The following is a 17,427-nucleotide window of genomic DNA, read 5'->3' as shown; positions in this document are numbered from 1 at the left end:
CACTTGGTCTCTGTGACACTACTCAGTTCTGCTGTTTCCTGTGAAAGGAACCACAGACAATACGTAAACACATGGGCATGGTTGTATGCCAATGAAACTTTCTTTGTGGTCGCCGAAATTTGAATTTTATATGTTGATGTGTCACGAAGTATGAGTCTTCCTTTGATTTTCCCCCTAACCATTTATAAATGTGAAAACAACCCTTACTTTGTGGGCTGTGCAAAGACAAGTGGCGGGCTGGACTTGGCATGTAGGCCACAGCGTGTTGACTCTGGCATGAACTCCTCAGCTTTTCCATCACCTGGAAGTGACCCAGTCCGAGGGGCGGGAGAAGGGGGTAAATCCCAGCACAGCCACTGTAGGGCCTTCAAGTAAATACAGCATCCATGCAAACAGGAGCTGTGGCTGTGGGTGATTGGATTTTTTTCCCCTTTAAACAAGATAATGCAAGCCCTGGCTGGTGTAGCTTAGTGGATTGAGCGCGGACCTGTGAACCAGACGATCGCAGTTCGATTCCCAGTCAGGGCACATGCCTGGGTTGCAGGCCAGTTCCCTGCAGGCCAACTCCCAGCAGGGGACGCACGAAAGGCAACCATACATTGATGTTTCTCCCCCTCTCTCCTTCCCTTCTCCTCTAAAGATAAATAAATAAAGTATTTATTTTAAAAAAAACAAGATAATGCAGAGATCCACATACATGTACCTCACAGCAGTCACCGTGAACAGCTCTGTTTGTTGCAATAATGTGTTACCGCGTAGCTCAGCTGGACCCTCCTCCCTGAGAACTCAGAACTGCAGCACCTGCAGCACCTGCAGCACCCTCAGAACTGCAGCACCTGCTTCTGAAAAACCACACTCGAGGGAAATCTCCATCCACGGAAGGTGGAGTTGAGTTTTAGAAACAGCCCAAAAAACAAAACAAAAGCCCAACCAAACCAAACACAAAAATCCATCTCCACTCAACCAACAATAGCAATAACGATGGCACCAGGACTATTGTCCTGATTAGAATCAGGCTGGGAAATAATAGTGAGGCATGGAGTTGGGGTGGAGCTACATAAAGCCGTTTTTGTCCCAAACCACCCATGATCACAGGCTGCGACTGCCACAGACTGGGCTTGGAAGCCCTAATGTGGCCCCTAACAACGTGTTGTTTGGCCAACACACTGTCAGCCAATTAAAAAGATTTTTTGAATTTTTGTCAATATTTAAAAGTCAAGCTATTTTACATAAACAGTCAGATTTTTTAACTTCTCTTGAAAAAAATCAAAATGTTGGGCACGCTGGGTTCTGGTTCTCACATGGCAACAATCAGCAAGAGCATCCCGTTGAACCGGAGCACGGGAACCTCGGCGGCTCCCTACCACGCTCTAGCACCTCCAGCCCACCGGCAGCTGCCACATGACCTTGTGCTTGAGGCCTTTTCACTCACAAGAGAGTAACACAATCACACGGTTCAAAAGTCAAAATAATACACAAAGCTGTACAGTGGGAGGCTCATTCCCGCTGTATCCCCACCCTCCCTAAGCAAGCACTTTTGTTCATGTCTTCATGTATTTTTCCTCTTCTACCTTATGCAAAGTAGTTCAATATACGCTTTTCACTGCTTTGCCCTCCTCACTTAAAACGAGTATACCCTGGGGATTGTTCCAACAGCAGAACAGAGAGAATGTCCTCATTCTTGTGTTACAGCCACCTTGCATCCCAGGGGGTATACAGGCCAGTTTGATGAGTCCTGAGGTTGTTAAAAGTCTTTTGCATTTACAAATATTGTGCAGTGAACAACTATGTGCTTACACCATTTCATGGGTAATAAGTCTGTTGTGAGGGATAGATTCCCACAAGTGAAAGTGCTGGGTCAGAGGATGAATGTATTTGTAGTTTCTTAGGTGTCGATAAGTTGCCTTCCTCATAGGCTGTTCCCTTTTGCACCCCAAACCGCAATGCAAGCGCATGGCTGTGTCCCTTCTGCTTCCTCAACAGAAAGTGTTGTTAAACTTTCATGGTTTGTCTTTCTGACAGGTAAAAACTACTCAGGGTCCTCATACTTCCTGTTTTTAAATCAAGAGATCTTTTCTCATGTGTTTAAGAGACATTCGCATTTCTTTTTCTGAGAACTGTGTTCCATTTTCCTACTCAATTCTTATTTCTGTTGCTGATCTTACTCATATCATTCTTGGGCTTTTTCCCTTATCGTCTTCCAGGAGAGCTTATATAGACATTGGGAAGATCAGCCCTGTATAGATGACAGGAGCTGCAAATATTTTTTCCAATTTGTTGTTTGTGTTTGCCTTTGTTGATGGCGTATGTTTGTTTCTTCTTGTTGTTATTTGCTATGCAGAAGTTTCGTTGTTGTTGTATGTGCTTTTAAATGTAGTTAGGTTTATTTATTTATTGTTTGCTTCTGGCTTTCAAGTTATAGTTTGAAAGAAAGGTCTCCATTTCAAGATTAAAAATGAGTTATTCATATTTTCTTCTAGTAATTTTAAAAAAATATTTTATTTATTTATTTATTGTTAGAAGGGAAGGGAAGGAGAGAGGGAGAGAAACATCAATGTGTGGTTGCCTCTCATGCATCCCCTGCCGGGAACTGGCCTGCAACCCAGGCATGTGCCGTGACTGGGAATCGAACTGCGATCCTTTGGTTCACAGGCTCGTGCTCAATCCACTGAGCTACACCAGCCAGGATTCTTCTAGTAATTTTAAAGCTTCATTCCTTAAAGTGTAAATTTTTGATCCATTGGGAGCTTAAGGTGCCTATCATAAGAAGTAAAACTTTCTTCCTACTGGGTGCTGAACCCTAGTTTCTGTGCAGATGACAGATTTTACTGTCCTTAAGTAGTAATTAGTTACATTGCCCCTCTAACAAAGTTATTTACAGCTGCCAACCAGTCTCTGGTCAGAATGTGCCAGCCAGAATTACCATGCTGAGTAGATGTGCTTTCAGCCAAAAGCACAGAACTCTGAATTCTGTTAGCTTGAGGAGGCTCATTATGGATAAATGAGCCATTTTGGAGGACTTTTTAAAATGATGATATTAATCTGTGCACAGCTTATTTCTTTAGTCCTAGATCTCTAAGGACATGGGACCTCAGTGAGGGGACTTCTGACTGTGCCCTCATGGGAGCCCTACTGGTGCTATGTGAAAGGGGGTGCAGACGTCCACCTTAATGAGCGTGTGCACCAACCATCTGCCTGTGGGCTAAACAGTTCTTTTAGCAACTTCTCTACTAGTGGTGCCCTATGGACAGTTCTTTTTCAAAAACCGTTTCCTCAAGTGACTAATTCCCTGTCCTGAGAAAGTCAGAATAAATGTGAGAAAAACTTGCAAAGGTGAATAGTGAGAATGTTGCCAAGAAAAAAAGGAAAGAGAGAGGGATGGAGGAAGTAAGGAAAGAAAGAAAAGGGTTTTTCAGTAATAAAATTGGTTCCTGTGCCTGAAGCAGAAGCCTCAAGGGGGACCCGGTGAGAGTGAGATGCTTAAGGCAGCTTTCTGTCATCAGGAAGTCATGCCCTAGCCTTCCTGCAGTGAGTGGGCACCCACGCCCAGGCTGCACCCCTGACAATGAATTCAGAATCTCCAGGGGTGGGATCTATGCGTAGTCATGTTGAAAGCTCCCCACACGATTTCAATGTACAACCGCTGCTCTAGAACCTGTTACTCAAAGTGTGGTCCTCAGACCATCAGCCTCGGTATCAGTGGAACATGTTAGAAATGCAGAATCTCAGGCCCCAGCTTAGACCTTCTGAATCAGAATCAGCATTTCAACAAGACCCCTAAGATATTCATATGAACATTGAAGTTAGAGAAGGTCTAGAGCAGCCTTCCTTGAAGGGTGGCACCTGAACCACCTGCATCAGACTCCCCCTGGGGTGGAAGGGTGGGGAAATCATGATTTTATGTCTGAGGGTAGAGCCCCGGAATCTACATTTTTAATGTGCCAACTGTTTGAGAACTACTCCCAAGAGGAAAGGCAGCAGGGAAATTCCCTCATTGGCTTTAAAAGGTCAAAGCATGTTCCTTGAGAGCGGGGGTGGGGGGTGAATTGGTGATAATCTATAAACATTTTTCAGCCAGATAAATGTGGTTTCTGCTGACCTGTAAATAGAGCAGGTTGTCATAGTGAAATTTAGCTTTCAGATTGACACAGAAATGAGTCCATTTTCTTGAGTTAGTGGCTGAACAGGCTGCAACTTGGATACACAAGCCTTTGTTTAAAAGCTGGATTAAACATATGAAATGTTGATGCTCAGACACATCCTTCTTGGAGGGTTCCAAAAAAGCCCCTCGAAATGCACAGCAGAGAGAAGAGAGAGAGCAAATTCCCCTAATGATATTTCATCATTTTATAGAGGTCTGTTTTTTAAATTTTTGCTTAGGTTCAGATTTTTAAATGTTTATGGCTTAAAAAAATGAAGTGGGGGATAGAAAATTTGATCTCTCAAAAAGCGTTGTTTGCAGTATGTAGTACTTCCATGTAGTTTTAAAAGCATTTCAGCTCACATAAGATATGTAAAAGCTTCTATGATAACAGAGCGGGAAGAGGATTGATCTTCAAATGCCTAGGGTCTCGAATGATCCCCCACAGTTGACTTGAGGTGGCAGAACTGAAACCGTTGTAATTACAAAGTGCAGTGAGACTGTTGTGGTTGTGATGGACAATCAGGTGGAGTGGGGAACAGCAATGTGATCTACATGCGACTGTTAGACAATGGCTAAGTTAAAAATCACCAAAGCAAAGACACTTAACACTGGTTAAAAAAAAGATTTGGGGGGCTTTGCTTTCAAGACTCTCTTTAGAGCAATGTTTCTGGAACGTTTTGGGTTCAAGTGCAGTGGAGAATCTTTGAAAATCTAATGAAAAGGTGAGGGTGCACCGCCTGCAAGGCTTGCTGGAGCTCCGCAGACTCCATAGAACCATCAGCGTGGACTCTTTAAGAAAACCGCTTTAGGCCCAGGAGCAAGTTTCTGAGCATCAAGGTCCGAGGTGGTTAGTAAAATTAGGGCTGATTGTTTTCACTTAAACAGAGACAATTAGGTCAACAGTCTCGTGGGCACGGGGGCCCAGTGAAGAACAGACCACTCTATGACCACAGGGAAAGAACCCCTTGGCTGAAGAAGCCGGCATCCTTTCAGGTGTGCTGCTTCCCAGCTCTCACGAGGCCTCAGTGAGGCAGAGCCCGGGGACCGCTGGGGCTCCCTTCACACAGGAAAGTGAAAACTTTTGTCCAAAGTTAGGAAGAAAAGTACGCTCTTAGAAACACTGCCTACACCTCTCGTTCACCTGCAGACTCAACTGGCATCAGAGGTGGAAGACTTACCCCTTCACCTCTTCCGCATTTAACTGAAGAAGACACTGACCCCTGAGGGCTAAGATTATATCCTCAGGGCACTCTCTCCACAGCGCCCCCCCGCCCGCCTCCACCTGGCCAAGGGAGGAGAGGGCGTGGAGCTCTTCCCCCACACCGCCCACCGCCCACCGCCCACTGAGGCAGGGGTGCCCGGGGAGTCAAGCCCCGCCTACCGGCACCATGGAGTAGGTCATCATCATCATCATGTCTTGGCTCTCCGCTCGGAGGTGCGGCACTGGCTCCCCGCTTTGGCTGCGCTTATTGCGCGCGGCGCCCACGGGGTCCGGGGGTGACGCGGGCGCCCAGCGCGGCGCGCGACTCAACTCCTCCAGGAAGGCGCGCAGGGCGCTGTCCTCTCTCTGCTCCCTGACCCGCTGCTCCTCCAGCGTCCGCAGCGCCGCACTCAGGCCGCGCCACTGGCAAAGCGCAAACACGGTTCCGGCGGCATTGAGCGCAGACAGTAGGGCCACAGCGGCCAGGGCGCCGCGCAGCCCCCAACCTGAGCTCCCGCAGCCTCGCTCCGCGCTTCGGGCCATGCTCTGCGCGCCTCCCGCCAGAGGTCAGGGCTGGGCCGCCTCTTGCCCGGGCAAACTTTATACGCCACGGGCAAGCCGTGGGCTGGTGGCAGCGCCGTGAGTCACGCCGCCCTTTGGCTGGGTGGTGGGGCAGGTTGGGGACAGTAGCTGTGGCGCCCGAGCAGCCCGGAGGGACAGGAGGGCGGAGATGGGTAGACGGGGAGAGGAGCTAGTGGAGACAGCCCGCGGAGGAGGGGTAGACAGGGCTCATGCTCAGTGCTGGCCAAGCAAACCAGCAAACTCGCCTCTCCCTCCTTTTCCGAACTGCCCTGCCTGTCCGTATTGCTTTGGCTCAGAGGGCCAGACAAGGGTCAGACTGAGGGGGAGAGGAGGAATTTGTATTGCCAAGAAGTCGCTGGATTCCTCCCCATTCCCCCCACACTGCCCTCTCTGAGAGAAGCATCAGCACGCCCTGATGCCAAGGCACATGCCCACTGTTCCTGGAAGGTCTGTGGCTGGGCCGGGCTCAGGCTGCCCATGCTCCTCCCACCATCACAGGACTCCTGAAGAGCTCACTAGACCTTTACCAGGAAGGGGGTGGATAGGGACAGGGAGACAATTGACATTGAAGGGTTAAGAAGGCCACTGGTCAGACACAGAAAAGCCCAGCCCTGTCTGGCAAGCAGGAGTCGTCTTTTGAAGGGAAAGTTCCAGGATTTGACAGATCAAGAACACTCCCATAGAACCCATACCTGGAAGGTGGCAGGGTGATGAGAAAAAAGTTTAAGAGTGGGATTCAAGAGACCTGGGTCTAATCCCATTCGGCCACTGCCCAGCTAGGGGCCTTTGAGCATGTCCCAAGACAGCTCTGGACTGATGCCGAGGAAGTTTCTGGCTGAAGGGCTGGGACTCCAGCCAGCCCCCTTCCAGGCCTTATATTAGGCAGCCTTGCTTGAGAGGGCGGATGACTAGTTACTCCTTCACAACTTCCCTTTCCTGTCAGCTCAGATGCCTGCTGTGCTTCAAGGGCCACTGTCCCCCAAACACAGTCACTTCTCAGACTCTTTGCTCTGTCTTTCTCAGCTCTCTTCAGAATGGTTCTGCTTCCCCAGGGCCTGCAGGAGGCCCCTGTGGTGTTGGAGGACCTCAACCAGAAGCTGTGATTGCTCTTTCCCCAGCCCATTATCTTGGAGGAGGAGGAGGTGGCCCTTTGAGCCAGCTGGAGCTGTCAAAGAGAAAGGACTTTCTCTAGCATAGCAGGTCACAGCTGCTTTTGCACTGAGGGGACCAGTAGGATGATGGGGAAGCAAGCGTGTTAGGACTTAATGGAAAGAGCTTTGTAACCATCTCCTCCCCAAAGGCGTATGTTCCAATTCTTGTAGGTGGGTTCCATACGCCCCCCCCCCCACACACACACACAAAGAAGGAAGTCCAGGGAGTCTCAGAAGTAGTCACTTCTCGCCCACTACTCACTAGTGTGAGCCAGGGTAGAACCTCTGGGGAAGCACAAGAAGACTGAAGTTACATCTCAGAAGTTCTGTGTCAAGGTCTGGATTCCTGAGTTTTAAGAGGGACATTGACCACCTTGAATTCTCTCTTGAATCTGGATGAGGAGCAGTTAGTCCAAGTGGCTGATGAAGGACCCCCACTATAGGGACATGATGTCTGGGAGGCCAGGGAGATGATACAGACAACCTTGTCTAGTGCCTCCTAACTCCAACATACTGTGACCTAATTGAAAAATTGCCATGTGCCCTTATCTCTTGTCATCCAGGCTTAGGGCACCAATTGTAAGGCTTCTTCCCACTGGGGAGGAGAGTTGGGGGTCAGCCTGCTGTTAATTCAAACACTCAATTTGTTGAATAAATGCATAAATGTGGGAGCCCACCAGGCCGCAGGGGACCACGGACAGAGCCCCCACTGTGAAAACGGTGGCGGGACTTGGTTTCTGGTCCCTGGAGCCGGCGGGTATCTTGACATCTTCCGGACCTTCTCCTTCTCAGCCTTGAAGGAAAGAACAAGGTCTTGGCATGTGCGTCATGTTCCAGGAAAGAGATAATCTTGAGGACACTGCTATCTGTGGGCTAATGTTCTCAGGATGTGAGAACATCTTGCCCTCTTGATAGCCTTCGGGAATGTACAAACTTTTGTAAAACAGCATTGTTCTCAGGCCACTGTAGTTCTGCATATAAGCCAGCAGTTCCTTGAATAAACTTGCCATTTGCCAGCCAGGAGCACTTGGACCTCTCCATTATTTTAATTAAGTTAAGTCCATCGCCTCACCTCGCGAACACCTTGCTGCCGCGGGCGGCGGCACATAAATGAATAGATGGATGAATGAATGAGTGAGTGAGTGAGGTCACTCACTAACAGCCTACTGAGCACCTAGTATCTGTTGGCACAGTGATGGGCTTTTGGAGGTGTCAGAATGAACAAGACAAGCGGCTTACAGCATGGGCAGTTAGAGTCCCATGGGGCCTCCTAGTGTCTCTTTATCACAATGTTCATTACAGTTACTGTTGCCTGACCACCTGTCACCAGTGCCCACCATCAACAGAATACACGGCTCCTGAGGTTAGGGGCCACATCTTGTTTTGACCCAGACTTCCCCCACACCTGGCACAGTTCTTGGCTTGAAATGGCCATTCAATAATTGCCTGTGGAATGTGTGAGTAAACAAATGAATGTATGAAAGGCTGTTTAGCGAGGGAATTTCCACGTGAAACGTGTGTGTGGTGATGGTAGGGATTAAGAACAAAACTCTGCTTATGCCATGTAGGGTAAACAGAGGCAGTCTGGCTTCCTCATCCAGGTGTCGGGGTAGCTAAGGGAAGCAGTTTCCCATACCCTTGAGAATGGGCCTGATAAGTGGTATTCTTACAGCCTTGAGACTGGGTCTGATAAACTGTTCCCATACCCGTGAGTGGGCTTGCACAGGTAGTATGAAGCTCTCTTGCAGAATATCTGTTGGCAGCCTGCTGGCTTTCTTTGTATCCAGTATTTAAAAGGGTAGGGACTCCCTGCTGGGTGCCACACAGGGGGACAGGTGGCATGCAGGCAGACACGCTGCTTGCAGCATGTGTGGGTTGCCCACCCTTGAATAAAGGCATGTCAAACATCCTCATGACTCCGTGAATATTCTTCCATCTGCCCGAATCTTTCGAACCTGTCTGGCCTTGAACAGTTGCAGCACATACCACAGACCTGGCCCCATCTTCCTTGGAAGGCTGCTTGTCTAACAGGAGACCGAGGGTAGCCTGGCACACACCCCCACAACCCCTCTGGCTCAGAGTCCATAGCCAGTAGAAGGAATCAAGTTCCAGTTCCACTTGGAACCAGCCAGGCTCTGCCCAATGCAAGATGCTGTTCCTCTTGGGATGCAGGACTGCAAAGGCTTATGGTGTAGACAATGGGCTGGGTGGGTGGAGTGTCTGAGATACTGCACTGGGGCCAAGAGAGGGCAGAACAAGCCCCCCCAAAAAAAAAGATTCACTTCCTACCAACCCTTCTCCTAGTTCCCTCCTCAAGCCTGTCTGTGTAGGATGGTATTTTACAAGGAAGGAGAAGGTGGGACTTGTTACTATGACCTACAATGGAGCTTATCTTCTCTCATCTCTTGCTCTAAAATGGCTGTATTCAAAGAGCTGGCCTTTCTCCTCTGTCCTCTCTCCACACCCTCTCTCCACCATCCATCAACCTTTCTCCTTCTCTGGCCCATTTCAGGGTTGCCCCAGTTTAAGGTCTAATTCAGAATCCCCTTCCTCATCACATCTTGCCTTCATGCCAGCCTCAAGCTCTCCCTGTCCCTGAACTCTGCAAGCCCCAGGGACTCAGAGGCTAAGAGCATGGGCTTTAGAATCAGACAGAGCTGAGCTTTAAACCACCTTTTAACTGTGACTTTGGGTATGTCACTCAACTTCTTGGAGGAGACTATAATTCTATGTATCTCAAGGGGGGTTGTGAAGATTTAATGAGAAAATACATGTAAAGCACTTGGCATACAGTAAATGCTCTTGGCCATGGACAGTCTGAACTTACTGACACCCATACCCTGTTGACCAACATTTTAGTCTTTCCCGATCTTAGTTCCTTTGTTGGGCTACAGCATGTTTAAAGAAAGGCACTCTCTCCACTGTACAGGGCTACACCAGCAGGGGCTTGTGCCCAGTAGGAATACTGAGTTAACTGATTGATTAATAAATCATACTTTGTTGATGTTTTTTAAGGAACAGAACTTTTGAATGCACGGTAAACTTGGTCTGTTGTCTGAATGTGGTGGCTCTGAAGTTGGTTATGTGGGGTCCTTGAATCTCTAGCTTCCTAAGCCCCCCACCACTTCTTGAGAGGCAGCTATGTCTACGCAGGCGGTCCTGCCTAGTATTTCTCAGGATGGGCTGATACATTCCACTTAATATTTTTTAAAAAGTTAGCTATTAATCTGGCCTGTTTTGTTGATGTAGGAGGTTCAACATTCAGTGAGGACATGGGGAGATATCTGAATTACCTTTTCTGGAGACCAAAGAAGAGAAGAACATTGTGTGCTATGTTTACAATGAGAAGTAGTTTTTCCATTAAAAGGCAGGTGCTCCACTTCCACAGGTTAAATAGGATGTTCCTTAAAAAATGATTCCAGCTGGTTAACTTTAGGGCCCTGGAGGATGAAATCCAATTCAAGGATATACTCCAACTTTAATTCCAAAGCATTTCCTCCTGATCGTGAAGTGAATAATTTTCATTTACTCTGAGGCCTGGGTATTTTTATACCCAACCTCTGTGATGAGGTTGGCAGCTATGCTGTGACTTCTGATGGTGCTTTGCTACCTCCCCACCAACCCTGCCCTCTCGCCAGTTGGAGAGGGAGGAAGTCTCCCTAACAGTCGACACCATGTACACCTTCCACCCAACCACCTCTGGTTTTAACTCCCCATTTCTACATTTAAACCCTGAGACGTTTCAAGCTAACCAACCAAAGTTAGCAATTCTCTCTTTTTCTTTGTTCACTCACTCACTCATTCATTCATCCATCTATTCATTTATCCATTTGTTCAACAAATTGGGTGTTTGCTATCTGCCAGGAACCACATTAGGAGCTAGGATGGGATGAAGAGCAACACCAGACACCATTCCTGCCTTCCTGAAGAGGGAGACGAGATTAACCCAGTAACCACAGACATGAAGTATAATTCTAAATGAGATAAATGCCCTGAAGGAAAAGAGCATGATTCTGTGCAATTTCACCAGTGAGGAACTTGTCATAGGTGTGGGGTGTGGGGTTAGGGAAGGCTTCCCTGAAGAACTAATGATGCTTGAGCTGGAAAAAAGATGAGTACTCCTTAAAGAGGTGGAGGTATGGGTGGAAGAGTTTCGAGCAGAGGGGACGGTATGTGCAAGGCCCTGTGGCAGGGTGTACTGTGGTTTTTTTAAGGGACCATAAGAAAGCCACTGTGGCGGCAGCATAGAATGTGGATCAGGAAGGAGAACAGAATGAAATCAGGCTGGAGACCAGGTTAGGAGTCAGACTCTGTAGGTGGGACCTCATAGGGTTGGGGTCTTTATTGTGAGATCAATGGGAAGCCATTGAGGGCCTTTAAGTGTGTGTGTGTGGTATGGAGTATCCAGAGATGCTGGGTTGGTAGATGACAGATTTTTATTTTCAAAGTTCGCCTTTTACTGCCAGGGTTTGTAGTGGCTTCCATCACTGCAGAAGCTGTGTGTGATCCCTCACCTTCACCAAACTCAATTTCAGCCTTTAAGCCCACCTTCCCAAATGAAATAAGAAAACACTGAGTTCTAAAAAACTTTGTCTTTTATTGCATATTTAAAAGTAGTTGAAAAATAGAAGCATGATTAACATTTAAATGATTTGGCAAATCTTGATACTAGCAGGGGTTTCTGTGTAATATCTAGTGGGTATTTGCATTTTTCTGAGCCTTTGGTGCCTCAAGGTGAGAGTGACAAATCAGGTTATCTCTGGGGGTGGGACTAAGAACAGCTGATACTGCTTCTCTTGTGAGATTTGGTCTAAGATAGGCAGGTAACAATAGATGTACCCCATCATAGTCCGTAGACCTTCAGTCGCCCAGTCATTGTTAGACATGGAGCTGTCCAAGGTTGTACAGTAGTGTTATTTCAATTCTCCACTACTTCTTCTGTGCTTTCTTTGTTTCCTTGTTTGCCATAAACATACCCCCCTCCCAGCTCACCTCATCCAGCCCTTCTAGTGCATCATAGCCGATTGTCACAGGCTGAATCTCTGCAACAGATGCCGAGATAGAATTTGGGGTTCAAATGGTTTATTAGGGATCAGCACCTGTGAAGAACAAAGGAGGAAGCAGGATTAGGCGTAGGCAGAAGTCCAACTCAATGCAGCCCTGCGAAGCCTCAGCGCAGCTACTGGGGAGCTCTGGACTGAGTATCGCCCATCACGGTGTTCTGCGGAGGCCGGAATGACTGGGTCTTCAAACCAGTCTCACTCAGCTGTGGGGAGATGTGGGCTGCCCCCAGAGAGGTGTGATCTTGGGCCAGGTGGCTCTTGAAGCTGAGGCACACCTTGACTTCACACCCTGCAGCTGGGCAGCAAGTCCTTCTTGAAAGCGGGTGGAGGCACATCTCTGTCTACTACATCAACCACCCAGTTAACGTCGGAGACGGGCCTGCAAGCTCCAACATTAGTAAACTTTAAATTGTAACCTCGTCAGACTATGGAGAGAAGCGTTTTTTTTTTAAATCTGGAGTTATGATCATTCAGTAAATTAAAAAAAGTGATTTTCAGAGACTGAATGAAAATGTGAAGGGCAGTTCTATGAGTGTCCTTGAAATGACCAAATCTATGAAAGTAAGTTAATACTGCCAAGCCCCACTCATGAAACTTGAACCACTGTTTTTGAAAGTTCAAAACAAAACCCTACATTTATAGGCCTTCGGTTTTCAAAGTACTTTCTCACGTCATTTGAGCCCTGTAATAAGCCTGTGAAATGAGCAGAACAAGTCTTACAACAATTTCGTGGATGAGAAAGCAAGGCTCAAGCAGGTTACGTGACTTGCCCAAGGTCATGCTATTGAAACCTCACTAGCATTCATCGGTGCACTCTTCATCAAAAGTGGGACGCTTCTTATCCTAAATTCTGGGCCAGTTAGGAATGTTCAAGATGATGGACAGGCAGCAGAAAAAATAGGGCAGGATTCAACGTGATGAAGTGGAAAGTGGATCAGAGCAGCACTTGGCTCCAAGGCATAAAAATACAGGCGGAGCAAGCACTGGGTGATAGAATGTGTAAGCTTCACAAGGGAGAGGAATCCAGCCCCCAGCCTAGCATTTTATGGGGGTTCAGAGAGAGTGGGGGTGTCAGAACATGGTTCCCTGGAGGTCAGGTAGGGGAGCCATCATCTCTGCATCTTAGAGATAGATTGGGAACCTGGAAGAAAGGTGAACAGGGGGCCTAAGAGCCCAAGACCTTGCCATACCAACTTGGGGATCAGAAGCCAGAATGACAAGCAAGGGAAGATACGTCTCAACCTCTCCAGAGGCTAAGTGGGAGGGACAGAAGGGGCTTCCTGCCAATATTGAGCCTGGAAAGGACGAAGTCCATCTGCAGAGCCAGTGGACTGAAGCCAGTCAGGGGAGGTCAGGTCAGATATAGACCCTGAACTGAGATGAGTTTTTTTAAGGTTTATTTTATTATCATTTGTGAGAAAGTGGAGACAGTGGAGACGAGAGAGAGAGAAACACTGATGTGAGAAAAACTATCAGTTGCCTCCTGCAGGCACCCATACTGGGGATTGAACCTGCAACCTAGGCATGTGCCCTGACCAAAATCTAAGTGGCAAGGAATTGAACTAGTGACCTTTCTGTTACCTTTTGGTTACGGGACCATGCTCCACCCAACTGAGCTGCACCAGCCAGAGTGAGATGACTTCTTTTTTTAAAGAGACATGCAGGGCTCTGATATTGGGCTGTTTCTTTCTTTCTTCTCTTTCTTTTCCTCCCTCCCTTCTTTTCTTTCTTTCTCTTATAAACAATTAGAAATAAATTATTCTTATGTGTCATTTTACCTTCTTTTTTCTTCTAAATTTTATTTTATTTTGGTAAGAATACTTAACATAAGACCTATCTTCTTTACAAATGTTTTCCGTATATTATACAGCATTGTAGACTGTAGGCACGACGTCACACCACAGATCTCTAGAACGTATTCCTCTTGCTTAACTAAAACATTGTGTCCTTTGATTAGTAACTTCCCATCCCCCACACCTGCCCCAATTCCCCAGCAACCACCATTTCCCTCTTTGATCCTGTGAATTTGACGGTTGTAGATACCTCCTGTAAGTGAAATCGTGTCTTCCTATGACTGGCTTATTTCACTTAGCGTAATGTCCTCAAGGCTTATCCATGTTGTCCCATACTGCAGAATTCCTTTCTTTTTTGAAGGCTGAGTAATATTCCATTGCATGGAATGTTTTTTTATCCATTTATTAGGTTGATGGACATTCAGGAGGTTTTCATATCTTGGCTATTGTGAATAGTGTTGCAGGAAGTATGAGAGTGCAGATATCTCTTTAAGATCCTGATTTTCTTTCTTTAGGATAAATACCCAGAAGTGGGATTGGTGAATCACATGGTAGTTCTATCTTTGATTGTTTGGGGAACCTCTGTACCATTTTCCATAGTAGATGCACCATCTTATTGTCCCACCAGCAGTGTACCAAGGATCCATTTCTCCACATTCTCACCAACACTTGTTTTTGATAATAGCCATCCTGAGAAGTGTGAGGTGGTATCTCACTGTGGTTTGGATTTGCATTCCCCTGATAATTAGTGATGCTAAACATCTTTTCATGTACCAGTGGGACATTTGTATGTCTACTTAGGAGAGATGTCTCTTAAAGTCCTGAGCCCATTTTTAAATTGGGTTATTTATTTTTTTGCTGTTGAATTATAGGAGTTTGTTATATATTTTAAAAGAACCACTTATCATATATATGGTTTGCAAATATTTTCTCCCATTCCATATGTTGTTGCCTTTTTATTCTATTGATTATTTCTTTTGTTGTGCAGCAGTTTTTTAATTTGATGTAGTCCACCTTGTCCTTTTTTGCTTCTGTTGCTTCTGCTTTTGAAAGGGGGAAGGAGGGCTCAGGTCTTCCTACTCTGCCATCTTGTTGATATGACTCTGAGATGGCTTCTTAAATGGGGCGGTGATGCTTTCTTAAAGCTGTGCATGTAAGCATGCCTTCTTCTGTGATCACAAGAAGGCCCAGTATCTGGGCACCGGCAGGTATCCTGGCAAAGGAACTTGGCTGAATGGAGGGGGGGGGCAGTTGTACAGGTGCACAGAGGTCTTTCTCCACTCCAGAGACTGGGGGATATGAGAACAATGGAGAAGGAGAGTTTTCCTCCTAGAGCCTCGAGAGGGGGATAAAGATCTACCACTTGTGCCTGGCGTTGAGCCCAGAGAGCAAACAAAAGAAAACACTACCATAATACCTAAGAAGCCCAGCAATGCTCTTACGAGAGATGTGCATGAAACCAAACCACTAAAGAACAATGATAACTTCAAAAACAATAAGGACAATGGCATATCAAGATTCTAACACAACACAAAAAGACCTTTTGGAACCAAAAGACAAGATCTGCAGACAAATTAAGTCGATTGAAAAGAGAGAGGTGATACTTAAGTAAAAGGAACTTAATTCCCAAGCTAAATGAAAGGTCTGAATCTGCTGGTTGGAAAGTTTGGGCAAGTTCTGGGCAAGACAAATGAGTCAAGGCTTGGTAAATTCCTGAAGTCTAAGGATAAAAAAGAAAATCTTACGATCTTTTAGAAAGAAAGTAAAAGTTACTCACAGAGGATGAAGGATCACGAGGCATCGAGTTCCTCTTCTGTAACAGTTAAAGCAGTGATGGTTGTGGTGAATCCTTTTGCAGATCAATGAGATAAAAATGTTGCATACTAAGAATCCTGAGACAAGACCTTACTCCTCATCAGAGTCAAAGAAATATATCTGAGGATATGTAAGCATTCAAAGATGTCAACCACATCTCCCATTACAGAGAAAGATGTGTAAGAAGATCTAACCAAACAATAATGAAGGAATCAGCTTAAAGACTTCAGCTCAAGATGAAGGGAAGATGGAAAGAAAGAAGAGGGATGAGCAAGGATTTGTACAATATAAAATTAATTACATTCGGATGGATAATAATAGATCATTTAGGAATGTGTAATAGAAGTGCTCAAAATAGAAGAGACATATTTCAAAGGAAATGGTAATAATAGCCTGGAACCAAAAATACTAAGGGAGAAAGAGAAAGCAAAAATTTCCCATAGGTCTCATGTTGGCGTGTGACAGAAGGAAGTGAGAGCATTCTAAAGTCATCCTGCAGAGGAGAAAGGACAGAAGAATAGAGAATTTGGGGGAAATAGTTGGATTCTTACCTTCACATGATGGAAGAAAAGTATGGGTCTGACTGTGAGTGACAAAAAGGAGGAGGCAGCTGGGAGAATGGAAGAGTAGACCTCCCAAATTGAAAAGAAAAATAAGAACAATTGAATAACAACTTAAGCTAACTAATACATAAAAATGAAATGGGGAAGTGGTGAAATAAGCATGTAATAAACATTAAGTAAAATAGAAAAATTTTACTTAATAAACAGGTCGTCGTCCCCTGATGACCTGTTTGGTAAGTACAGTGCACACTTTTTCAGGCTCCATCTCAATTCCCTTCTCTGCAAACTTTGGTGCTCTTCATTATTCCCTCCTTCCTGACTCTCCTTCCTCTCTTGACTGTCATGACATGACTTCCTCCTGGTTTCCCTCCTCCTTCTTTGGCCATTCCTTTTCAGCCTCCCTCAACTGCCCTTCCACCTTTGTTCACCTCAATTGCCAGCATTCTCCTAGGTTTTACCTTACATCTTCCCTCTGTAGACTCTCCTTTGTTGGTGTCACCCACTTCCAAAGTGCCCGAGTTACCATGGACGACTCCCGAACTCTGTCTGCAGCCGAGGCCTCTCTTCTGAGCTCTAGATGCACAGGGCCAACTACCAACAATGTAATTCTACCCAGAGGCCCACAGGTACCTCAAACCCAACAAGTTCAAACTTTGTTCATGTCTCCTGCTCCTATATTCCCTAAAAACAAAACAAAGCAAAGATCCTTATCAAGTCAATGGAAGAAAGCACCATATCATTTAATTTTTTATTGCTTTATTAGTGATAGCAATTTTTTCATATTATCAATTTTGCATGTGCACGTGTGTGCAAATCCTTGCTTTTGATATTCCTCATATCCTTTCCTTCCTCCCTGCCCTGTGACAATTTGGGTCCCCATCAAGCCTCAACTAGATTACGGCCACACCCTCCCAAATGGTCCTCTTGCCCCTGGTCTGCTAGTTCATGCACCTAAATCCTTCAGTCTGAATGATATGTTATTACACAAATACGATCATGTCACTCTCTTGCTTAAAATACTTCAGTGGGTTCCTACTGCCATCAGCGTGAACCTCCATGCCTTCCATGAGCATGGAACCACGTAGTGGCCTCCACGATCTGACCCTGCTACTCTC

The 17,427-nt window shown here is 46.1% G+C and overlaps 1 protein-coding gene across 2 annotated transcripts in view; it reads right to left on the bottom strand.

Annotated features, from left to right (window-relative positions):
- Nucleotides 1-12,163, bottom strand: part of GLDN (gliomedin) — a 68,699-nt gene extending 56,536 nt beyond the window's left edge. The window contains exon 1 of one of the 2 annotated variants that reach the window (XM_037054630.1): nt 12,071-12,163. Coding sequence is in view for 1 of the 2 variants with exons in the window: in XM_037054631.1 (XP_036910526.1) it covers nt 5,526-5,888 (363 nt within the window). In the remaining variant the exon portion in view is untranslated. Of the gene's footprint in view, nt 1-5,525; nt 6,308-12,070 lie in introns of those variants that run through there. The other variant, XM_037054631.1, reaches the window with a different exon arrangement.
- Between the last annotated feature and the right edge of the window lie 5,264 nt (nt 12,164-17,427).

Source organism: Sturnira hondurensis, unplaced genomic scaffold (genome assembly GCF_014824575.4).
Source record: "Sturnira hondurensis isolate 20B ecotype Veracruz unplaced genomic scaffold, ASM1482457v3 Scaffold0008196, whole genome shotgun sequence".
Classification (NCBI taxonomy): Eukaryota; Metazoa; Chordata; class Mammalia; order Chiroptera; family Phyllostomidae; genus Sturnira; species Sturnira hondurensis.
This window is presented reverse-complemented; position numbering and strand designations above follow the sequence as displayed.